This window comes from Symphalangus syndactylus, chromosome 13, assembly GCF_028878055.3.
Source record: "Symphalangus syndactylus isolate Jambi chromosome 13, NHGRI_mSymSyn1-v2.1_pri, whole genome shotgun sequence".
NCBI classification, from domain to species: domain Eukaryota; kingdom Metazoa; phylum Chordata; class Mammalia; order Primates; family Hylobatidae; genus Symphalangus; species Symphalangus syndactylus.
Window position 1 is genome coordinate 41,388,604 of NC_072435.2, and position 25,511 is coordinate 41,414,114.

Here is a 25,511-nt window from a genome sequence, read left to right on the forward strand (position 1 = left end):
ATGTTTACACCCCACTATTAACATTAGACAGATCAACGAGACAGAAAGTTAACAAGGATATCCAGGAATTGAACTCAGCTCTGCACCAAGCGGACCTAATAGACATCTACAGAACTCTCCACCCCAAATCAACAGAATATACATTCTTCTCAGCACCACACCGCACTTATTCCAAAATTGACTACATAATTGGAAGTAAAGCACTCCTCAGCAAATGTAAAAGAAGAGAAATCACAACAAACTGTCTCTCAGACCACAGTGCAAACAAATTAGATCTCGGGATTAAGAAACTCACTCAAAACCACACAACTGCATGGAAACTGAACAACCTGCTCCTGAATGATTACTGGGTAAATAATGAAATGAAGGCAAAAATAAAGATGTTCTTTGAAAACAATGAGAACAAAGACACAACATACCAGAATCTCTGGGGCACATTTAAAGCAGTGTGTAGAGGGAAATTTGTAGCACTAAATGCCCACAAGAGAAAGCAGGAAAGATCTAAAATTGACATCCTAACATCAAAATTAAAAGAACTAGAGAAGCAAGAGCAAACACATTCAAAAGCTAGCAGAAGGCGAGAAATAACTAAGATCAGAGCAGAACTGAAGGAGATAGAGACACAAAAAACCCTTCAAAAAATCAATGAATCCAGGAGCTGGTTTTTTGGAAAGATCAACAAAATTGATAGACCGCTAGCAAGATTAATACAGAAGAAAAGAGAGAAGAATCAAATAGATGCAATAAAAAATGATAAAGGGGATATCACCACCGATCTCACGGAAATGTAAATGACCATCAGAGAATACTATTAACACCTCTATGCAAATAAACTAGAAAATCTAGAAGAAATGGATAAATTCCTGGTCACGTACACCCTCCCAAGGCTAAACTAGCAAGAAGTTGAATCCCTGTATAGACCAACAACAGGCTCTGAAATTGAAGCAATAATTAATAGCCTACCAACCAAAAAAAGTCCAGGACCAGACAGATTTCACAGCCAAATTCTACCAGAGGTACAAAGAGAAGCTGGTACCATTCCTTCTGAAACTATTCCAATCAATAGAAAAAGAGGGAATCCTCCTTAAATCATTTTATAAGGCCAGCACCATCCTGATACCAAAATCTGGCAGAGACACAACAAAAAAAGAGAATTTTAGACCAATATCCCTGATGAACATCGATGCAAATATCCTCAATAAAATACTGGCAAACCGAATCCAGCAGCACATCAAAAGGCTCACCACGATCAAGTCAGCTTCAACCCTGGGATGCAAGGCTGGTTCAACATACACAAGTCAATAAACATAATCCGTCATACGAACAGAATCAAAGACAAAAACCACATGATTGTCTGAATAGATACAGAAAAGGCCTTCAACAAAATTCAGCAGCTCTTCATGCTAAAAACTCTCAATAAACTACGTATTGATGGAACGTATCTCAAAATAATAAGAGCTATTTATGACAAACCCACAGCCAATATCATACTGAATGGGCAAAAACTAGAAGCATTCCTTTTGAAAACTGGCAGAAGACAGGGATGCCCTCTCTCACCACTCCTATTTAACATAGTATTGGAAGTTTTGGCCAGGGCAATCAGGCGGGAAAAAGAAATAAAGGGTATTCAATTAGGAAAAGAAAAATTCAAATTGTCCCTGTTTGCAGATGACATGACTGTATATTTAGAAAACCCCATTGTCTCAGCCCAAAATCTCCTTAAGCTGATAAGCAACTTCAGCAAAGTCTCAGGATACAAAATCAATGTGCAAAAATCACAAATACTCCTATACACCAATAACAGACATACAGAGAGCCAAATCATGAGTGAACTCCCATTCACAATTGCTACAAAGGGAATAAAATACCTAGGAATCCAACTTACAAGGGATGTGAAGGATATCTTCAAGGAGAACTACAAACCACTGCTCAATGAAATAAAAGAGGACACATACAAATGGAAGAACATTCCATGCTCTCGGATAGGAAGAATCAATATTGTGAAAATGGCCATACTGCCCAAGGTAATTTATTCAATGCCATCCCCATCAAGTACCAATGACTTTCTTCACAAATTGGAAAAAAAAAAAAACTACTTTAAAGTTCATATGGAACCAAAAAAGAGCCTGTATTGCCAAGACAATTCTAAGCAAAAAGAACAAAGCTGAAGGCATCACACTACCTGACTTCAAACTATACTACAATTCTAAGGAATTTCTATCTGTTCATCAGCTGACCAGTAAGTTAACTGAGTAGAGATTTCATGGCCACACATCTCTAAGAATAAAGACTTTTATAGAGTTACTTCAGAAATGTCACTAAGCAAACAAATTACATCAACTACAAGTAGCAACAATAAATCATGAGGAAGGAGGAGAGTCTGGTTTTTCAAGTTGCCATGTTATATTCTTAAAAATATCCAGTATTCAGCCCAGTGCACACTGGCTGGCTCACACCTATAATCCCAGCACTGTAGGAATCCAAAGTGGGCAGATCACTCGAGCCCAGGAATTCAAGACCAGCCTGGACAACATAGCGAAATCTGGTCTCTAGAAAAAAATTCAAAAACTAGCCAGGCATGGTGGCACACACCTGTGATCCCAGCTACTTGGGAGGGTCACTTGAGCCCAGGAGGCTGAGGTTACATGGAGCTGTGATGATGCCACTGCACTTTCACCTGAGTGACAGAGTGAGATTCTTCTCAAAAAAAAAAGAAGAAAAGAAAAAAATATATATATACATATATGTATATATCCAATGTTCAACTACAACAAAAAATCACTAGACATGCAAAGAAACAAGAAACTGTACACTATGCAGACATAGGAAAAAAGGCAGCAAATAACAATTGTCCATGAGGAAGCCCAGGTGTTGGACTTACTGGACAAAGACTTTAAATCAGATACTTAACATGTGTTCAAAGAACTAAAGGAAACCATGTCTAAACAGCTTAAGGGCCGGGTGTGGTGTCTCGCACCTGTAATCCCAGCACTTTGGGAGGCCAAGGCAGGCAGATCACCTGAGGTCAGGAGTTTAAGACCAGCCTGACCAACACAGAGAAACCTCATCTCTACTAAAAAAAATAGAAAATTAGCCAGGCATGGTGGCACATGCCTGTAATCCCAGCTACTTGGGAGGCTGAGGCAGGAGAATCACTTGAACCTGGGAGGCGGAGGTTGCGGTGAGCCAAGATCATGCCATTGCACTCCAGCCTGGGCAACAAGAGTGAAATTCCATCTAAATAAAAATAAAAATAAAAAAATAACTTGAGGAATATATGAGAATGATATCTAGCCAAATAGAGAGGGTAGAAGAGGTGAGAGAAAGAATAGTATGGCAGCCCAGAGACAGTGAATGTGTGGAAGAACCTGTGGTCTCTGGTTAAGAGAGCAGCCAACTATGGAGCCGGGCACAGTGGCTCATGCCTGTAATCCCAGCACTTTGGGAGGCCGAGGCAGGTGGATCACCAGAGGCCAGGAATTCGAGACCAGCCCGGCCAATGTGGCGAGACCCCATCTCTACTAAAAATGCAGAAATTAGCCAGATGTGGTGGTGTGCACCTGTAATCCCAGCTACTCAGGAGGCTGAGGCAGGAGAATCACTTGAACCTGGGAGGTGGAGGTCGCAGTGAGCCAAGATTATGCCACTGCACTCCCACCTGGATGAGGGTGAGACTCTGTCTCAAAAAAGAAAAAAAAAAAAGGGAGAGAGCAGCCAACTACTGCAACTAAGCAGAGAGGAATCTGGGAGAAGAATACCCTGACATTTCTTTCCTCCAGCCCTCTCTGTCCTGCCAGTGCCTCCCATGGGCCAAACCCAACCAGAAGCCAGAGGTCACCAAGCCTGTCAGTGTGGTCCGTTTAGGCTGGTCCCTTGAGGTAGAGCAGAATGAAGAAGAGTGGACCTTTTGAAACAATTGGAAGATACTGCATACAAAGCACAAACCGTATTTTTCTGGAGAATCTCATGATGTCAGCCCTACCACCATTGTTTAGCTTACTCTTCTTTTTCCAGTTCCCTGAGGTATAAAGTTAGATTATTGATTTGGGATCTTTCTTTTTTTGATATAAGCATTTACAGCTACGAATTGTCTTCTAAGCACTGCTTTTCTGCATCCCATAAATATTATGTCATACCTGTATTTTCATTCATCTCTTAAGTATTTTCTAATTTACCTTGTACTTTCTTCTTTGACCCATTGGCTAAGAATATGTTGTTTAATTCTTGCATATTTATGAATTTTTTCTTTTGTTGCTAATTTCCATTTTATTCCACATGTTCACAGAAGATATTTTGGACAATTTCAATTTTTCACCAGAGATTAATAAAACTATGTATACTACTAAACCACAATAAAACACCACTGCACATATACTAGGATACCTATAATTTTTTTACTTGACAAATGACAAACTGTATATATTTATTGTGTATAATATTTTGGCTATAGTTTTTTAAAACAGAAATAACAAGTGTTGGCAAGGATGTGCAAAAATTGGAATTCTCATACACTGCCAGTGGGATTGTAAAATGATGCAGCCACTGTGGAAAACTCGTTGGCAATTCCTCAAGAAGTTAAACATAGAGTTACTTTATCATCTAGCCATTCCTCTCCTAGTTACATATTCAGAAGGACCCAAAACAGCGACTCAAAGAGATACTTGTACACTGTGTTTATAGCAGCATTGTTCACAACAGCCAACAGGTGGAAATAGGTCATGTCCACCAACAGGAGAACAGATAAACAAATTGTGATATATCCATACAATGGAATATTATTCAGCCATAAAAAGGAATGACATTCTGACACATGCTACAACATGAATGAACCTTGAAAATGTTATGCTAAGTGGAGCAAGACAGACACAAAATGACACATATTGTATGTTTCCACTTAGATTCTATATCTACAACAGGCAAATTCATAAGGACAGAAAGTAGATTAGAAGTTACCAGAGACAGCCAGGCACGGTGGCTCATGCTGTAGTCTCAGCACTTTGGGAGGCCAAGGTGGGCAGATCGCGAGGTCAGGAGTTCGAGACCAGCCTGGCCAACATGGTGAAACCCCATCTCTACTAAAAATACAAAAATTAGCCAGGCATGGTGCCGGGCACCTGTAATCCCAGCTGCTCGGGAGGCTGAGGCAGGAGAATCACTTGAGCCTGGGAGGCGGAGGTTGCAATGAGCCCTGATCACGCCATTGCACTCCAGCCTTGGCGAACGAGCAAGTCCCCATCTCAAAAAAAATAAAATAAAATAAAATAAAAAGAAGTTACCAGAGACTAAATTTGGGAGGCTAAGGCGGGCAGATCACCTGAGATCAGGGATTCGAGACCAACCTGGCCAACATAGTGAAACCCCATCTCTACTAAAAATACAAAAATTAGCCGGGCATGGTGGCACATGCCTGTAATCCTAGCTACTCAGGAAGCTGAGGCAGGAGAGTGACTTGAACCCAGGAGGGAGAGGTTGCAGTGAGCCAAGGTCGTACCACTGCACTCCAGCCTGGGCAACAGAGCGAGACAAAAGAAAGAGGAAAGAAAGAAAGAAAGGAAAGAAAGGAAAGAAAGAAAGAAAGAAAGGAAAGGAAGGAAGGAAGGAAGGAAGGAAGGAAGGAAGGAAGGAAGGAAGGAAGGAAGGGGAAGAAAGGAAAGAAAGAGAGAAAGAGAGAAAGAAAGAAAAAGAAGGAAAGAAAGTTACCAGACACTGAGAGGCAGAGGCAATAGATAGTCACTGCTTGATGGACACAGGGTTTTAGTTGGAAATGATGAAAAAGTTTTGGAACTACATGATGGTGATGGCTGCACAACACCATGGATGTATTTAATGCCTCCACTGAACTGGACCCTTAAAAATGGTTAAGATGGAAAGTCATATGTTACTTAGTTTTTTGCCACAATAAAAAAAATTTCTTCAGTTGCCCTTTCTCTTTTTTCTCCCATCACACATTGAAGAAATAAAGGATCTAAGGGGAAGAGATCTCAAGGCTAATCATGAACACAAAGTGCTTTGTTATTCATAAATTGTATTGTGTATGTTTGGGGCTTACAACCTGACATTATAAAATACGTAGACATAATAAATTGCTCACTAGAATGAAGCAGATTAACCTATGTATCATCTTATACGTAAATTTTTTTTGTGACGAGAGCACCTAAAATAATATTCTTTAATGAAAGTCCCCAACACAATACACATTTTTTTTTTTTTGAGACGAAGTCTCACTCTATTGCCCAGGCTGCAGTGCAGTGGCACGATCTTGGATCACTGCAACCTCCACCTCCCAGGTTCAATCTCAGCCTCCCAAGTAGCTGGGATTACAGGCACCCCACCACCATGCCCAGCTAATTTTTGCATTTTTAGTAGAGATTGGGTTTCACCATGTTGGCCAGGCTGGTCTTGAACTCCTGACCTCAAGTGATCCACCTGCCTCCACCTCCCAAAGTGCTAGGATTACAGGCGTAAGCCACAGCACCTGGCTTAATACACTTTTATTAATTTTAGTTATCATGTTATACCTTAGATCTCTAGGCTTGTTCATCCTACACATACACAACGTGTATCCTTTGACCACATCACCCCATTTCCTCCTCTGGGACTGCTACCCTTGTGGTAACCACTATTCTGTATTCTATCTTTGTATATTTGACTTTTTTAAAGATTCCACCTATAAGTGAGATCATGCAATACTTTTCCTTCTGTGTCTGGCTTATTTCACGCAGCATAATGCCCTCCAGGTCCATCCATCCATGTGTGGCAAAGGCAAAATCTCCCTTTTTAAGGCTGAATAATATTCCCTGGCATGTAAGCCACATTTTCTTCATTCATTCATCCATGACAGACACTTAGGTTGTTTCTGTATCTTGGCTTATTTCATTTAAGGTATGAGAGTGATCCAGGTGGGGAAACTGAGTCTGAAGACGCACACACATTAATGGAAACCCTACAGCAGCGTGAAACGTAGAGCAGGTCCTTACTTAAAAACCCCACGGCTCCGCGCCAGGGTCCTCCTCAGAGCCACCCTCACCTCCTTGTTCCACAGAGTGTACACCACAGGGTTCAGCAGTGGCGTCACCACCGTGTAGAACACGGCCACCAGGCGGTCCTGGTCGGGGGTGGCCCTGGACTCTGGACGCAGGTAGACGATGGAAGCGCAGCCAAAATGCACCACGACCATGGTGACGTGGGCCGCGCAGGTGGAGAAGGCCTTGCGCCGGCCGGCGGCTGAGGGAATCCTCACGATGGCAGCCACGATGAAGGCATAGGAGAGGAGGATCGGGACGAAGGACATCAGCACCACCAGGACGCTCAGGAAAAAGATGCCCAGCGCTTTGCGGGCACTCTTGGCGCAGCTGAGCTTCAGCACTGGGGCGATGTCACAGAAGAAGTGCTCCACGCGGTCTCCGCGGCAAAAGGGCGATGAGAAGATCATGCTGGTCTCGATCAAGGCCACCGAGAACCCAGAGCAGAAAACCAGGGCTCCCAGGTAGAGGCAAACGGTGGGTCTCATGATCATAGAGTAGCGCAGGGGGTGGCAGATGGCCACATAGCGGCCATAACCCATCAGGGTAAGGAGGAAGCAGTGGCTGCATCCCAGACCCAGGAAGAAAAACATCTGAGCCCGACAGCCAGGGATGGAGATGGCCTGGCTCTCCATCAGCAGATGAGCCAGCATGTTGGGGACGGTGACCAGCATGTGGCAGGTCTCTGAGAGGGACAGCACCGCCAGGAAGTGGTACAGGGGAGTGTGGAGGGACCTATCCGCATGGATGATGGTGATGATGGTGACGTTGCCACCGAGGGTGACCAGGTAGGTGAGGAAGAACAGTGTGAAGAGTGTGATCCTCAGGTGTGGGAGGTTGGAGAATCCAATCATCAGGAAATTTGTCACCAGCCAGGTCCCATTTTCCTGCTGCTTGTAAAGAGACAGAGAGGAGACAACAGAATAGGTAAAATAGAGTGATTCGTAAGGGTCTGCGACGCATCAGGTAGCAGTGCGGAAAGAAAATCATTCCTGGCCAGGCATGGTGGCTCACTCCTGTAATCCCAGGACTTTGGGAGGCCAAGGCGGGTGGATCACCCAAGGTCAGGAGTTCGAGACCAGCCTGGCCAACATGGCAGAACCCCGTCTCTACTAAAAATACAAAAAACGTAGCTGGGCGTATTGGTATGCACCTGTAATCCCAGCTACTTGGGAGGTTGAGGCAGGAGAATTGCTTGAACCCAGGAGGCAGAGGTTGTAGTGAGCTGAGATCATGCCACTGCACTCCAGCCTAGGCGACTGAGTGAAACTCCATCTCAGAAAAATAATAATAATAATAATTCCTGTTTTGCAAAAACTGAAAGGGGTACTCAGAAACAGTAAGTCCTTTGTTTTCCTAAGAGTCACACAACTAGCAAGTGACTCTTCCACAGATAAGAACATCAGAGGAATGTATGAGAAAATGATATCTGGTGTGTGGAAGGAAGATGGTAAGTTTGAATTTCCCTAGAAATAGATGCTTGATAAGGATTCAAGAGAAATATTTTACATAAAAGATGATTTCAAATGACATACATAGGGAAGTGGGACATGAAACAAGGAAGGTAGACAACCGATACAACATACATCACCAAGGAAGATACTGCTGTGGGCTACTGGAATTTAATCTTATGTGCAGAACCCTGGGATGTGTCCAGGAATATACACTTCCGTGTTTTTCTACCTAAGGTATGAGGGAGCTTGGGGATATATCCACTCAGTCCCATTAGCCACTGGTTGAAGGTTTCTCTCAGGAGGCATTAAAGTGCCAGCACATGCCGCTTGCCAGGTGTACAGAAAATTCAAAGTCTGGCTGCTGAGCAAGAAAAATAGGAGCAACAGGGATGTAGGTGAGAATTTTACAGGGTCTGCTATAGTCCATGTGAAAAAGAATACCTGGCCAGACACAGTGGCTCACGCTTGTAATCCCAACACTTTGGGAAGCCAAGGCAGGTGGATCACTTGGGGCCAGGAGTTCGAGACCAGCCCGACCAACATGGTAAAACCCTGTCTCTACTAAAAATACAAAAATTAGCCAGGCGTGGTTGTGTGCACCTGTAATCCCAGCTACTCAGGAGGCTGAGGCAAGAGTATTGCTTGAACCCAAGAGGTGGAGGTTGCAGTGAGCCAGGATCATGCCACTACACTCCAGCTTGGACGACAAAGCAAGACTCTGTTTCAAAAAAAAACAAAAACCTTAGGAAGGCAAAGGCAAAGACTGCAAAATTGATACCTGAAATAAACCAAATAACACTTTCAGGAGAACGAGGTCAGCAAGATTATGGAATAGAAGTTTTCTGCCTTTACTTCCTTCAGCTACTGGAAATTGCTGGCAACTGTTCAAAGTCAAGAATTCTATCATTAATATCAAGACCTTAGGAGTGAGGCTGAGATGCCCCCTTGGATTGAAGAATCAAAAAAAAAAAAAAATTCATGGTGAAACAGTAAGAGGAATGGTTTTCTCTGACTACACTGTCCCTCCCTGAGGCCAGCAGGACACCATATGCTGAGAGTTCTCCTGGACGCATGGTTTTTGCAGTAGAAGGGATGAGTTGGAAGTGAACATTCAGCTTCTCCGTCATTCTGGGATGCTTCGCGGGTAGCTTGCTCCTATCTCGTCCCACTTGAAATGTTGAGAATGCCGGCATGGCTGGACACCAGGGATCAGCTGGGTCAAAGAACAGCGGCCAAGGGGCTCACAGGAACCAGTTCATGGGTTTTGGTGCTTGCTCTGCATCCCCACCAGCAGAAGTGCCGATATGGTTAGGATATTTGTCCCCACCCAAATCTCATGTTGAATTATAATCCCTAATGTTGGAGGTGGGGCTTAGTGGGAGGTGTTTGGGTCATGGAGGCAGATCCTTCACGGCTTGGTGCTGTCCTCACAATAGTGAGTGAGTTCTTGCAAGATCTGGTCATTTAAAAGTGTGGAACTATTCCACCCCACTCTCTCTCTCTTGCTCCTGCTTTTGTTATGTGAATTGCCTGCTCCCATTTTGCCTTTCATCATGAGTAATGCTTCCTGAGGCCTCTCCAGAAGCAAAGCAGATGACACCATGAAGCATGCTGGCACCATGCTTCCTGTACAGCCTGCAGCACTCTTAGCCAATTAAACCTCTTTTCCTCATGAATTACTCAGTCTCAGGTATTTCTTTATAGCAATGCCAAGAATGGCTTACTACACTTGCCACACCATAGAAACTAGCAAACAGCATCATGTGCAAGAAACATGGTTCATGTTATTGTTCCTGACAGCATTACCACCCAGCCAGGGAAAACAACATCCAACCATGCCTGATCAGAGACAATTGCAGAGCCCAGCCAGCAGCCCCACATGATGGCAGAGTCCAGCCAGGTGCCCTTACCAGACTGTGGAGCACATTCAGAAATACCACTCAACCTCAGAGAACAGGAAGCAACTCAGCCCAGTTAGAGAACCCCACAGCAAAGTCTGCCTGTCTGGAGTTTCAACGAGCCAGCCCATCCAGAATTCCAAACTAAACTAAGTAATAAAGGTCTATCACAACCAAATTGCACCTGCAAAGACTGGAAAAGATGGCTATCTCCTCAAATGTAAAAGCAACTACATAGGACACAGGTTGATGTTTTAAAAAACAAACAAATAAAAAGAAAAAAACAAGGAAACATAACACTATTAGAAAAAAATAATAAAGCTCCAGTAACAGACCCAGAAGAAAAGGTAATCTATAAAATGACTGAAAATGAATTCACAATGATTCTCTAAAAGTTCAAGAGCCTAAAAGAAAATACAGATAGAAAATTAAATGAAATTTGAAAAAACTTTATCAACAAAATTAGAAGTTTGGCAAAGAAGTAGAAACAATTAAAAGCACAAATAGAAATCCTACAAAGAAAAAAACATAATAACCTAAATGAAAAGTTTGATACAAAGTAGGAGTAAGAGTGTAGAGATATTTTATTTCTGTGATCAAAGTTAAGTGGTTATCATCTTAAAATAATCTTTTAACACTATAAGATGTATTTTGCAAGCCTCATGGCAAGCACAAAGCAAAGGCCTATAATAGATACACAACAAATGAAAAGGAAGGAGTCAGTGTTCACTTTGGCAGCACATATACTAGAACTGGAATGATACAGGGATGATCGTGGCCCCTGCACAAAGATGACATGCACATTCTTGAAGCATCCCAACATAAAACTTATTTTAAAAGGAAGAAATCAAAACATACCCCTAGAATAAAGCATTTAAGTGCTAAGAAAAGAAAGTAAATGAGGAAGAAACAAAAAGAATACATAAAATAACTAGAAAATAATCAGCAAAATGGCAATAGTAAGTCCTCACCTGTCAACAATTACCTTGAATGGACATGAATTACATTCTCCATCAAAAAACATGGGGTGAAGGAATAGATAGAAAGAGGCACCCAATCATGTGCTGCCTACAAGAGACTTAATTCACCTGTAAGAAACACAGAATGAAAGAGATGGGATGGAAAAAGATATTCTAGGGCTGGGCATGGTGGCTCACATCTGTAATCCAATGCTTTGGGAGGCCAAGGTGAGCAGATCACTTGAGGTAGGCATTCAAGACCAGCCTGGCCAACATAGTGGAACCCCATCTCTACTAAAAGTACAAAAATTAGCCGGACATGGTGGCGTGTGCCTGTAATCCCAGCTACTAAGGAGGCTGAGGCAGGAGAATCACTTGAACCCAGAGGCAGAGGTTGCAGTGAGTCTAGATCGCGCCACCGCACTCCAGCCTGGGCAACAAAGCAAGACTCCATCTCAAAAAAAAAAAGAAAAAGAAAAGAAAGAAAAATATAATCCACTCAAAGGGAAGCCAAAAAAGAGCAGGAATTACAATCTTTATGTCAGGAAAAGAAAATAAACTTTAAATAAAAAACTATAAAGAAACAAAGAAAAACATTATATAATGATAAAGGGATCAATTCAGTAACAGGATACAGCAATTGTAAATATATATGCACCCAACAATGGAAAACACAAATGTATAAAACACATATTCCCTGAGGGATTCATGCCATGAAAAAGTAGGAAGCCTTACTTCAAATCTTCAGAAACTGAAGTAAAATGAAACCCCAAGCCAAGAAACTCAGACTCCACTTAAGAAATCCAGATCCAGGCCCAAAGCGATGGCTCATGCCTGCAACCCCAGCACTTTGGGAGGCCAAGGCAGGCAGATCACAAGGTCAGGAGTTTGAGGCCAACCTGGCCAATGTGGTGAAACCCCATCTCTACTAAAAATAGCCGAGTGTGGTGGCACACGCCTGTATTTCCAGCTACTCAGGAAGCTGAGACAGAAGAATTACTTGAACCCAGGAGGCAAAGGTTGCAGTGAGCTGAGATCAAGCCATTGCACTTCAGCCTGGGCAACAGAGCAAGACTCCATCTCAAAAACAAAAAAAGAAAAGAAAAGAAAAAAAAATCCAGATCTAATAAAAAGCATACTGGCAGACATGCCCTAAATATGTCTGAAACAGGCCTTTTTATGGTGAAGTAAACAACATCAAAGAGAAGAACAGAACCCTTTATAGAGACCGTGATAGAAACTCAATAACAGGGAAGACTTAACAGTGAAAAAATAATGAGATATGACTATTTAAGAAGTATAATTACTTAACATGACAAAACATTGTTAAATTGAAACAAAGTTATAGGCAAACCACAAACTAGAACAAAGCTGTGATAAATGTTTACCTCTTACAAATTAAGAAAAATGTGAGCCAGGCACAATGACTCATGCCTGCAATCCCAACACTTTTGAGAGGCCAAGACAGGCAGATCTCTTGAGCCCAAGAGTTTGAGACCAGCCTGAGCAACATGGTGAAAGTTCATCTCTACAAAAAAAAATATATATATATATTAGCCAGCCACAATAGCACGTGCTTGTAGTCCCAGCTACTCTGGAGGCTGAGAAGGGAGGATCACTTGAGACCAGGAGATCAAAACTACAGTAAGCCACGATTGCACCACTGCACTCCAGCCTAGGTGACAGAGAGAGACCCTGAGAAAGAAAGAAGAAAGAAAAAGAGAGAAAGAGAGAAAGGAAGGAAGGAAGGAAGGAAGGAAGGAAGGAAGGAAGGAAGGAAGGAAGGAAGGAAGGAAAGAAGGAAGGAAGAGAGGGAGGGAGGGAGGGAAAGAAAGGAAGAAACAGAAAGAAAGGAAGAAAGACAAAGAAAGGAAGAAAGACGAAGGAAGGGAAGGGAAAGGAAAATGTATAGGACCACTCCCCAACATTCATGGAGCTCAAATAAAGACCCATATACCATGTGACTGATTATTTAAAGTTAAAAGTAAAGCTAATAAACAGTTAAGTAAAATATGCTCTAACTCATCACACTGACAGACAGCCTTCATAATGACATGAAAAAACAGAATTCAATTTAGGATTTCTGGACTCTTTAGAGTTCCACTCCCGAATGTGATGCTGTGGAGAGTACCTGTGTGCTAGTTTCTAGCCCATGTCCTATCCCCTTCTCTTCCCACCCCAGGTGCCACTTAGCACTGCAAGGGGCCTTGTGTGTATGTGTACAGATATCCCAACCATGCACGTTCAAGATGCAGCTACACCCTCCTTAACTACACCACTGCTTAACCACACCTAAGGAAATACACGCCAGCAGTGTGGTTCGTATCAGAAGAAAGAAGTCCTACCTTTTGGCCCTGCTAATGGCTTGGAGCCACCTGGGCAGGGAATTCTAGGGTCTTGTAGAGCATCATCTACAATGAGGTGCAAGCTCAAGGTAAACACATACTCCTGACTTTGTAAACTCTTCACCCCTTGGGATGGGGTAGGACAGAACAGGGTCAGAGTAGAGTCTTCAGATGCATCAGTGCCAGGGCAGAGTCCCTCTTGCCCAAGGCCAACAGTGGTCCTCTAATACCCCAGTATAAAATCAGCAGATGACCCTGATTTCATTATGATATAATGTATACATGGATTGAAACATCAAACTGTACTCCATAAATACATAGAATTATTATGTGTCTGTCTAGATAATTTCACCTCTAGATTTTTCTCATTGAAAAATAACTGCACTTAGATATATAGGAATGTTCATAATTGCATTATTTAAATGTTTAAAGAGAACATGACCTAAGTATTTTATAGTCGAAATGCCCTTACAAACAAGGGTAAAACAAAATACTGACACTCTAATTGAAAAAGATATAAAGCACAAAAATAATAAGACATTATTAAAGTCATATCTTTGAGAATAGATAACAACATGGGAAGAATTCTCATACATGGGTTGTGTGAGAATGGGATATGAAACAGTAAAAATTCTGTGATGACATTTGCATACATTCTTTATACTTTTTTGAATTTCCCAAATTTTCTACATCAATTGCTAGTTGGTATCAATAGAAGAAATAACATTTCTTAGAGGAATTTTTTTTCTCTTGATAAAGTCTTTTCCTGTTTAATCAATCTATTTTGACAGAGGAAGCCAAGGGTTGAGATAAACAATGCAAAACATGCTAAAGCCATTTGTAACCAAAGCTGTTCTGTTCTGTTCTGTTCTGTTCTGTTCTGTTCTGTTCTGTTCTGTTCTGTTCTGTTCTGTTATTTGAAATACAGTCTCACTCTTTCCCCCAGGCTGGACTGGAGTGCAGCGGTGCAATCTCAACTCACTGAAACCTCTACCTCCCGGATTCAAATGATTCTCCTGCCTTAGCCTCCACAGTAGCTAGGATTACAGGCATCTACCTGCCATCAAGCCCGGCTATCATTTGTAATTAAAGTTTTAAGAAATAATCTGAAGAGCAAGTGCCCGTGGAAGAGACCCCTTGAGGTATTATCACAGGCTCCCTTCACGTATAAGTCAGCCCCCTCTTGGGTGTCATATGGAAGGGAATTGGAAAGGAAACCCCCCTCGATATTTGCTCAGTGTAAGAGTGTCCCCTACCACAATTATCCTGCCTCCACTTGCTTGCCTCCCGTGATGAGAAGATCACTACCTGCAAAAGAAAATGCCCATTACCTACAGCAGAAATATCATGCTCAAGGACAGCCCCTCAGTGACCAGCAGCAATACCAAGTAGAGCTCTGTAATTTCGCAAGCCTAGATTTGAATGCTGGTGCCTTACCAGGAACAGGGTGACCTTGGTCAGCTAATTTTGCTCCTCTGAGCTTTATATATGAAAGTGGAGACTGATCTTGTGAAGTCATGGGTAGTAGGAAGATGCCCTGACAGTGTTAGGAATCTTTTCGTCTCTAACTTCTTTTTTTTTTTTTGAGGCTGAGTCTCGCTCTGTCACCCAGGCTGGAGTTCAGTGGTGCAGTCTCGGCTCACTGCAACCTCTGCCTCTGGGTTCAAGCAATTCTCTTGCCTCAGCCTACCAAGTAACTGGGATTACAGGTGCCTACCACCACACCTGGCTAATTTTTTGTATTTTTAGTACAGACGGGGTTTCGCCATGTTGGCCATGGGCCAGGCTGGTCTCAAACTCCTGACCTCAGGTGATCTGCCTGCCTTGGACTCCAAAAGTGCTGGGATTACAGGCGTGAGCCACCACACCCGGCCGGTCTCTAACTTCTTATGAGAACACCTGGGATTCTTATGCTCTGCTCTGCACTGCTTGAGAGGCAGAGTATAGCAGGTTTAATTTGCTCACATTCTCAGTCCTGGCATCAGGATTTTAGCAGGATTTAAGCCTGTCTCTGGAGGCTGTGCTTTCCGGACTGTGAGTTTCAGCGGCTCACCTTTCATTCCACATGTCTTCATGAACAGCTCCTCTGTGCCAGGTGCTGCTAAGGGCATGAGGACACAGCAGGGAACTAAATGGGCAGAGATCCCTGCCCTGGAGGAGCAGAAGGTACTAGGGGAGGCAGCTGGGCAAAAAGCCACAAACAGGATAACTCAACAAGTGAGTTACATCAGAGCTAAGTGCTAGAAACAGGAAAGAGGACTTAAAGGAAGAATTGGGAAATCAGGGGACAGTTGCCATTGTTAATGGGATGGTCAGAAAAGTCCTTGTTGATGTTTAATCACGGTCAGCTCAGAATTTCTCCTTCCTTGACTGCCCAATTTTCTGATCTCAGCTCTAGGCTAGAGATGGATCGGGATGGCTTCTCCAGCCAGGCAAAGACCCCGAACTCACAATTGAAAAACAATGAGGGAATGAGTCAAGACGGAGGAAAGCTTTCTAGGTAGAGGCAACAGTATGTGCAAACGCCCTGTGGCTGCACCATGCCTGGTATAGAAGCAGCAAGGAGGAATGGTGAGGGAGAGAGAGTGAGGGAGAGGGAGCAGGTGAGGACAGGGAGGCGACAGAGGGATGTTGTGTAGGCCTTGTAGGTCAAGGGGAGGACTTGGCATTTACTCCTAGTGAGGTGGGACTGTGGAGGGTTCTAAGCAGAGGAGGGACATCCTCAGACTCAGGTGTTCCCAGGCGCCCTCTGGTGGCTATGGGAAAACAGTGTGCGTGAGACGTTGGACACACCAGGTTAAGAGGTGACTAGGCCGGTCCAGACCGATGATAATTGGACCAGTGTGGACCACATGGGCCCATGGAAGTGGGCTGGCCACAGTGGGCACATGGAGGTGGTGAGGAGTTGCCCATCTGGATGGGTTGTGAAGATGAAGCCCCATGAATTTCTTGATGGGTTAGAAGTGAGTTTAGAGACAGGCTGGGCATGGTGGCTCATGCCTGTAATCCCAGCACTTTGGGAGGCCAAGGCAGGCAGATCACTTGAGATCTGGCGTTCAAGACCAGCCTGGCCAACATGGTGAAACCCTGTCTCTACTAAAAATACAAAAGTTAGCTGGGCGGTGGCACATGCCTGTAATCCCAGCTACTTGGGAGGCTGAGGCAGGAGAATCACTTCAACCCGGGAGGCGGAGGTTGCAGTGAGCTGAGATTATGGCACTGCACTCCAACCTGGGCAAGAGAGTGAGACTCCATCTCAAAAAAAATTAAATAAATAAACAAATAAGTCAGATGCAGTGGTGTGCACTTGTGGTCCCAGCTACTTTGGAGGCTGAGGTGGAAGAATTGCTTGAGCCGGGGACCGGCAAGATGGCGGCGCGGACAGGGTTCGGGGCCGTGGGCCGGCGCCTCTGGCAGGGATTGGGGAATTTTTCTGTAAACACTTCTAAGGGCAATACAGCCAAAAATGGTGGCTTTCTTCTTACCTATATGAAGTGGGTACAGTTTTCAAACCTACACGTTGATGTTCCAAAGGATTTGACCAAACCTGTGATAACAATCTCTGATGAACTAGACACATTATATAAGCGCCTGTCGGTTTTAGTGAAAGGTCACGATAAGGCTGTACTGGACAGTTATGAATATTTTGCTGTGCTTGCTGCTAAAGAACTTGGTATCTCTATTAAAGTACAAGAACCTCCAAGGAAAACAGAGAGATTTATTCTTCTCAAATCAGTGCGTATTTACAAGAAGCACAGAGTTCAGTATGAAATGAGAACACTTTACAGATGTTTAGAGTTAGAACATCTAACTGGAAGCACAGCAGATGTCTACTTGGAATATATTCAGCGAAACTTACCTGAAGGGGTTGCTATGGAAGTAACAAAGACACAATTAGAACAGTTACCAGAACACATCAAGGAGCCAATCTGGGAAACACTATCAGAAGAAAAAGAAGCAAGCAAGCCATAAAGCCTCAGGGAGGCCATTTTTGCCTGAATTTGAAATGAGGGTGGGCCAGATGAGTATGTTTAAGTGGAGAGTGCTTCCAGCTGAGATGATTTGAGTCCGCCCTAACTGCTCCATTGAGTTCTCGTGCCCTCATCAGCTGAGAGCAGGGAATGGAACTTTAATGGAAGAACCACTTTTATCTATTCTTTTTATACATGTCATTGTTTCAGTTTTGATTTCAACAAACATGAGCAAACCACTTTGACTCAAAGCGGAAAGAGTGAAAATTCTATTTTGTTATGCTACTGGTGTTCAATTATTAGTTTGTACCATTTTTAATTTATGTCAGTTGATGCATCTGAAATTAAGTGCTTGAAGTGTTCAAAAAAAAAAAAAAAAAGAATTGCTTGAGCCTAGGAGATTGAGGCTGCAGTGAGCTGTGATCATGCCGCTACACTCCAGCCTGGGTAACAGAGCGAGATCTTGTCTCAAAAAAAAAAAAAAAAAAAAAAAAAACCTTAACCATTTCCATTCATTCATGTATTCATTGAAAAAATATTTAAATATTTTTAATTAAAAATTATATTTTCGGCTGGGCACAGTGACCCACTCCTGTAATCCCAGCACTTTGGGAAGCCGAGGTAGGTGGATCACCTGAGATCAGGAGTTCAAGACCAGCATGGACAACATAGTGAAACCCCATCTCTACCAAAAATACAAAAATTAGCCAGGTGTGGTGGCACACGCCTGTAATCCCAGCTACTCGGGAGGCTGAGACAGGAGAATCACTTGACCCAGGAGGCGGAGTTTGTAGTGAGCTGAGATCGCACCATTGCACTCCAGCCTGGGCAACAAGAGTGAGACTCTGTCTCAAAAAAAAAAAAAAAAAAAAAATTATTGTTTTAAAAACAGAAGTAGGTTCACAGAAAGAGCTGGAGGAGCTGGCAGAGACACACTGGGGGATAGGGGCAGGGCCAGCTCACCTGGAGTTCAGCGAGGACTCTGTGCATCTCAGGATTGCTGGGGGTGGGGACCCACAGTGCCTAGAGCTCTCAAACCAACAACCTGGCCCCTCTCCAATCTCATCTTGGAGGTGGCATCTGCCCCAACCATCAGAACCCACCCCGGACAGAAGGAAGAAGAAAGGAGGACATCAATCCCAAATGTGGCTGAACATTAACTCTGCAACAGCTGAGGAGTTATGACTGACTTTGCCGCAATATGTCCAGATTCCAGGCCTGACCCAAAAGGAGGTCAATTTACAGTAGTAGAATATTCTTTATTTGCCTACCTGGAGCCCACGAAAATTGCACCCTTTGAGAGCGTCCACGCTGGTTGCTTGCTTAGTGAGAGAGTTACAGGGAACCAGTTGGTGCTGAGTTCAGGGACCAAGCCGATGCCACCTCCACAGTGCAAGGAAGAGGGGACCAGGTGACACTCCTGAGAGCTGTCTGGAGCTGGGAAGCCGAGGAATGCATGGGATTGGGGTCTGGAGTCTTTACTTTTCCTCTTTCTTCTCATCAGGAAGACCCCCAAAGGCCCTTCTCCTCCCCTTTCAGCCCCACCCTAAATGACTCTGTGTGTGCGTGTGTGCGTGTGTGCGTGTGTGCACTCATGAGACTCTAGGGCACATGCGTGTCCACACCCCACATCTTCCCTGTCTGCTTGCACACCTGTTCACACCATGATGCTGTGTCTGCATGTGTGTGACTTTTTAGGGGTCCCCTTTTGGTTCCCCCAGATGCGCCTCCTTTCCTTTCTGGGAAAATCTCATATTCTCCTCCAGCCCATGCTTTGTAGTCGGCAAAAAACAGACTGAACACCTTTCTAGGAAACTCCATCCAAGTGTGTCACTGCTCAGCCTTTTCTGGGTTAGCGTCGTCCCTCTACAGTTTCTCTCTCTGCACTTATTTGTAGATCTGAACCTTAAGGCCAGGGATGGGCCGGGGTGGCTCCTTCAGCCAGGAAAACCTCTGAATTCACACTCACCATTGCCAAGGGAGGCTCCTGCAGTGCCCGCTGGCATCGCTCTGTTCACCACCTAAAAAGGGAGGGGCTGAGGACACAGCTCCTGTTATGCTGAGGGTCCCTAGAGCTGCCATCCCACAGGCTCCCTGAACACTAACAAGTCCCATGGAGCTCAGGCAGGTGGCACCCTGAGGGGTTTTTCCCTCCAGGAAACTCAAGACCCCTGGGTCAGCTTCCTAAGCCCACAGACCCTGAATGCACAGAGCGGGAAAAGGACTAATTACCATTTCTTTTTGTGGATGACAAGCAGAAATTCATTAATGAATGGCAGAGCATTCATTAATGCTCCTAGGCCGCGCTCCTAATGCCGCGCTAGGCAAGACTGCTTCCTTAGGAAATGCACCCCCAGGCCCTGCCCTCAAGAGAGGGAGGAAAGAGTGGATCATTTGATGTTGTTCTACCGATGTTGCCCAGGTTTAACATCTCTTGGTGACCTCAGCCTTCTCCATCCCTCCTTCCCTAGACCATTAATTACCAAATCAGCATTCTTCCCCTCAAAATTCTCTCTATCCCCTCACCTCCACCCCAACTCAGGACTGCATTATTCTTACCTGTTTTAAGAACCTGCCGTGTCAACTCCCTCCAGTCTGACCTCCGCACTGACCCCAGGACAGAAAACTCAAGCTGCGCTCTTCCTCTATGCAAGCACCTTCCATGGTTCCCCATTGCTCTCAAAGTGTAAAATTCCTCCATCTTCACATCCAAGACCGTTGTGATATGACCCCTGCCACCTCCTCTACTTCTAAATACAGCCATTGCTCCACTCATAACAACACTCACTCCTACTTTTCCTAAAAACACACCACCAGCATCACCTTCTCCAGGAAGCCTTCCATAAGAACCCCCAAGCTAGTCATATGCAGTATCTGGGCTACCAGATGTCCTGGGTTTTCTCTTCATATTGTCTGTGTTCCTCTGTCCCCTGTTAGCCTGTGAGCTGTCTTGGACCTGGCCTCATCTTAATTCCTTTCTCCAGAAGCATTAAACTTAGATGATAAATCTGTTCCTTGCAATGCTCCTTTCTCTTTCCTTTCATGGTATATGCTTTTTCTCTAGCCACTCTTCCTTAGTCTCCTCCTCTTCCGACCCCTAATATGATAATTCCCCAGGGCTCAGTCCTAGACCTTCTTATCTCTCCCTAGCTGATGAATACAGAGTCATGATTCTGTGTACCCAATCTATGCCAAAAAGCCTGCATAGTTTGGGTTTCCCCCAGACACAGACTCTGAGACAAGGATTCTAGTGGAAGTAAGTTTATTTGGGAGGTGATCCTAGATCTGAAGAAGTGAAAGTAGGAACAGAAGGAAGTTTATAAAGCATGTCTTATCAAGTAAGTTATTCCTGTAAGCAACTGGGGTCAATCCCACTGGAGACCTCTGGGTGGCAGCATAGAACATTCACTGCAGAGGGGTAAGGGAGCTGAGGTATGTATACGCCCACTCCAACTGGTAATTGTTGAGGGTTGCTCCTGAGTGCATTAATTATTCAGTACTCCTGTCCTGCTGTACATGTGGATGGAGTAAGCTTTAATGTCCCGAGAAAGCCCTCAGACAAATAGATGCAAGCATCGAGTGTTGGAAATCAGGCCAATATGCAGTGAAGTGGTCAGAGAAAGTGGATGCAGGCAGGGGACTGACACCATCTGCTGCATGTGGTTTGTGCACTTCATTTCTGACCATTCTTTGTCACTCTCTTTCTGTACTTTTACTGTTCTGATATTGAAGCAGCTCATGGCTTCAACCTTGACTCTCTTCTCTCTGATTAGTACAATCATATGGTTTTAAATACCACTTCCTTACCAATATTCCCCAAATCTACATCTTAGATCAGCCATCCACTCTGAGCTCCAGATGCATAATCCAACAATCAGTCATCAACCAATGTGAGGTGGAATGTCAGAAAAAATGTCAGAGTAAGGACCTCCATAAATTATGTCTTCCATAAAGAATGAAAAAGCTAGAAAAAATTGTTAGACTAAATTTTTGGGAATTCTAGAATTTAACTAAAGGCTTGCAGCAACTCAGAGAAAATGTATTCAAAAAATTACTGAATATCAGTGAGAACGGCATACTCATTGACATTTTAACATCTCTGGTCTTCTCCCCCACTCTCCAGCTCCATGGTCGTCTTGAAAAATACCAGCCCAAACTCTGGTGCAGCCTGGCATCCACCAGAGAAAGCAAAACAGAGCTAAAGCCCTTTCAAGCCTCATTCCCAAAGAATTGTCATTTTTTTTAAATTTTATTTATTTATTTATTTATTGAGATGGAGTCTGTCTCTCTGTCACCCAGGCTGGAGTGCAGTGGTGCAATCTCAGCTCACTGCAACCTCTGCCTCCCAGGTTCAAGCAATTCTCCTGCCTCAGCCTCCCAAGTAGCTGAGATTACAGGCATGCATCACCACGCCTGGCTAATTTTTGTATTTTTAGTAGAGACAGGGTTTTACCATGTTGGCCAAGCTGGTCTCAAACTCCTGACTTGAAATGATCTGCCCACCTCGGCCTCCCAAAGTGCTGGGATTACAGGTGTGAGCCACTGAGCCCGGCCAAGAATTGTCATTATTTACCAAGCTAATGGTTCCCCGCAAGATCCCACTGGCAAAGCTCTCTGTATTTGACCTGGCTCTGAGATAAACCATGCAAAAAGCCTTCTCCCTGGGGGTCCTTTCTTGACAGCAGCTGCAGGAAGGTATTTTAGCTTTATGGATGCCTGAGGCAGTGAGTGACAGTTGAGACAAATAGACTAAACCAAAAGCTAGGGAATGAGCTGTCTATAGAGGCTTTGAAAAGCTCAGATAAGGCTGGGTGCAGTGGCTCATGCCTGTAATCCCAGCACATTGGGAGGCCAAGGCGGGTGGATCATAAGGTCAGGACTTCAAGACCAGCCTGGCCAACATGGTGACCCTGTCTCTACTTAAAAATACAAAAATTAGGCCAGGCACAGTGGCTCACGCCTGTAATCCCAGCACTTTGGAAGGCTGAGGCTGGTGGATCACCTGAGGTCGGGAGTTTGAGACCAGGCTGACCAACATGAAGAAACCCCATCTCTACTAAAAATACAAAAATTAGCCAGGCGTGGTGGCACATGCCTGTAATCCCAGCTACTCAGGAGGTTAAGGCAGGAGAATTGCTTGAACCCAGGAAGCGGAGGTTGCGGTGAGTCGAGATCATGCCATTGCACTCCAGCCTGGGCAACAAGAGTGAAACTCCATCTCAAAAAAAAAAAAAAAAAAGATGAGGCTGGGCGTGGTGGCTCACGCCTGTAATCCCAGCACTTTGGGAGGCCGAGACGGGCAGATCATGAGGTCAGGAGATCTAGAACATCCTGGCTAACACGGTGAAACCCTGTCTCTACTAAAAATACAAAAAATTAGCCAGGCACGGTGGTGGGCGCCTGTAGCTACTTGGGAGGCTGAGGCAGGAGAATGGCGTGAACCTGGGAGGCGGAGTTTGCAGTGAGCTGAGATCACACCACTGCACTCCAGCCTGGGCGATACAGCAAGACTCTGTCTCAAAAAAAAAAAAAGAAGAAGAAGAAAGATTGGTAGATGGATAGAGAGATAGATAAATGATAGATGATAGAAAAATAGAAAGATTCATAGATATAAATAGACAACAGAGGACAGAGAAGCATAAGATGGATATAGATGGATGAAAGATAAACGATAGATGATAGACATAGATAGATAATAGATAAATGATTGACATGCTAGACAGATGAGGCATGCGCAGAATGTAGGCAAGGAATGTTACTATACCTTGGGGCTCACAATGGTGGAGAGCCTTTATCGCTTCTAGGACAAAAGGGCCAAGCAGAGGAAACAATAACCCAGACCCACAGAGGGTAGGTAGCTGGAGAGAGAGCACTGCAGGTACCCTGCAGGCAGGTAGCCAGGGAGACAAATACATTCCACCCTCTAATTCCTCACCTGTGTCTCTCACTGGCCAAACCCAAGTGGAAGCCAGAGAGTAAGGAAACCCATTGATGCCATCTACCTGGGTCATTCTCCCAGAGCACAGAGAAGAGTCGATGAAGATGAGTGCAGATCTGAAGGCAAAAAGCAGGCACTCAGCTGTTTTATCATTGTCCTCTCAGTCAAGAAATGAACTAGGATGTCAATTCTAAAGTCCCCAACCCTTCCCAACTTATGCATGCCAATGAAATCACATACATCTGAATCTTTGAATCTCATTAGTTAATTTTCCTCAATCACCAATGCAGGCTTCCTAGTCCTCAACCTAACATCCTTTCTGCAGTCATTCCAGGGAGCTCCCAGTGTGGATGAGTCTCACATGTGCTTACAAATAAGTCAGCTCCACCAGGTACGAAAGTGGGTTCCCCCTGTGGGGCACTCTTCTTCAATATTCTGTTGACATAAAGCCAAGGTTGCATGATAGAGTGGACAAAATGGGTAGGGAGAATGACTTTCTCCTCATTTGTACAGCACTTGGGGAGAAGAATACCCAAACTTGCTTAAGCCCCAGTAGATATTTTATTTTTTATTCCCAAGAATCTACTCATGCATAAAGCTAAGATGGACTTCTCTTGGGCCAATGATTCAAGTGCAAGGAATTTATTCACAAGATCATTCCAGAAAGCTCTAGTAGGAATGAGAAAGGGTAGGTTGCTGCTGTGGACAACCGGGGCTTAATCCCAAAGAGCATCCTTTGGGAGACTCTGTGGGTCACATCCATGAATTCCCCCAGAGAGTGGCGAGGAAGCTGGTGTATTTATCCACCATCTCTCTTCCATCCCTCATATGTTGAGAGTTGCTCCTGCCCCACACAAGAGAAAGTTCCCAGGTGGGGAGTCTCAGGTATTCAGTCAGATGCTGTCAGCAAGCACTAGAATGGTAAGCTCCGAGGGGATACAGGGGTGCACCCCCCATACATCCCCCAACTAGCCTGAAATTCCGTAAAAGCAGAGACTGGGCCTATATAATTCACCATTCTATTCTCAACAGCTTGTCCGGAAGTTGGCACACAGTAGGTGCCCAATACAGGTTAGAGGGTAAGGGAATAAACATAAAATAAAGTTGAGACAAACATAAAAGAGACTGTTTCATCTTCAAAGATTTAGCTTAAAGGGGGTGGGAGAGGAGTAAACATTTATTAGAAGCTTCCACAGAATTCATGCTTCTGCACACCTGATTGCCCCTACATTTAGCACACCAGTAGTTCCAAAGAAGAGACTTTAAGACATGCTTTAAGACAACAACAGGTGTGATTCTGCCTCCCAGATGACAATTGGCAATGTCTGGAGACATGTTATATTGGTTGTCACAAGTGGGAAAGGGGGGCTGCTGGTAGCTAATGGGTAGGGACCAGAGATGCTATTAAATATCCTACAATGCACAGGACAGCTCCCCACAGCAAAGAATGATTTGGCCCCAAATGTCAATAATGCTGAAATTAAGAAACCTTAGGTTAGAGGGTGGATACGTGAACCAACTGGAGTCAACAGAAAAATCAACCACAAGGTCGAGTGCGGTGACTCATGCCTGTAATCCCAGCACTTTGGGAGGCCAAGGTGGATGGATCACCTGAGGTCAGGAGTTCGAGACCAGCCTGGCCAACATGGTGAAACCCTGTCTCTACTAAAAATACAAAAATGAGCCGGGCATGGAGGTGGACACCTGTAATCCCAGCTACTCAGGAGGCTGAGGCAGGAGAATTGCTTGAACCCAGAGGCAGGGGATGCAGTGAGCCAAGATTGTGCCATTGCACTCCAGCCTGGGTGACAAGAACAAGACTCTATCTTAAAAAAAAAAAAAAAAAAAGGAAGAAAGTAAAGAAAAGAAAAATCAGTCACAATACTAGAAGTTTCTCTCTTCCCTGGAAAGAGCAATATGGCAC

At 44.2% G+C, this 25,511-nt stretch overlaps 1 protein-coding gene and 1 non-coding gene across 2 annotated transcripts; both read left to right on the forward strand.

Annotated features, from left to right (window-relative positions):
• Nucleotides 1–11,096: 11,096 nt before the first annotated feature.
• Nucleotides 11,097–11,208, forward strand: LOC129461308 (U6 spliceosomal RNA). Its single transcript, XR_008650464.1, has one exon. It is a non-coding gene; the product is annotated as a U6 spliceosomal RNA (small nuclear RNA).
• Nucleotides 11,209–17,041: 5,833 nt separating this feature from the next.
• LOC129459187 (small ribosomal subunit protein uS10m-like) lies at nucleotides 17,042–17,900 on the forward strand. Its single transcript, XM_055235573.2, has one exon. The coding sequence runs from the start codon at nucleotides 17,048–17,050 to the stop codon at nucleotides 17,648–17,650; it is 603 nt and encodes a 200-aa protein (XP_055091548.1). The 5' UTR covers nucleotides 17,042–17,047; the 3' UTR covers nucleotides 17,651–17,900.
• The last annotated feature ends 7,611 nt before the right edge of the window (nucleotides 17,901–25,511 follow it).

Coding starts and splice junctions, on each gene's coding strand:
- LOC129459187 (XM_055235573.2), top strand. CDS start 17,048: ATGGCGGCGCGGACAGGGTTCGGGGCCGTGGGCCGGCGCCTCTGGCAG.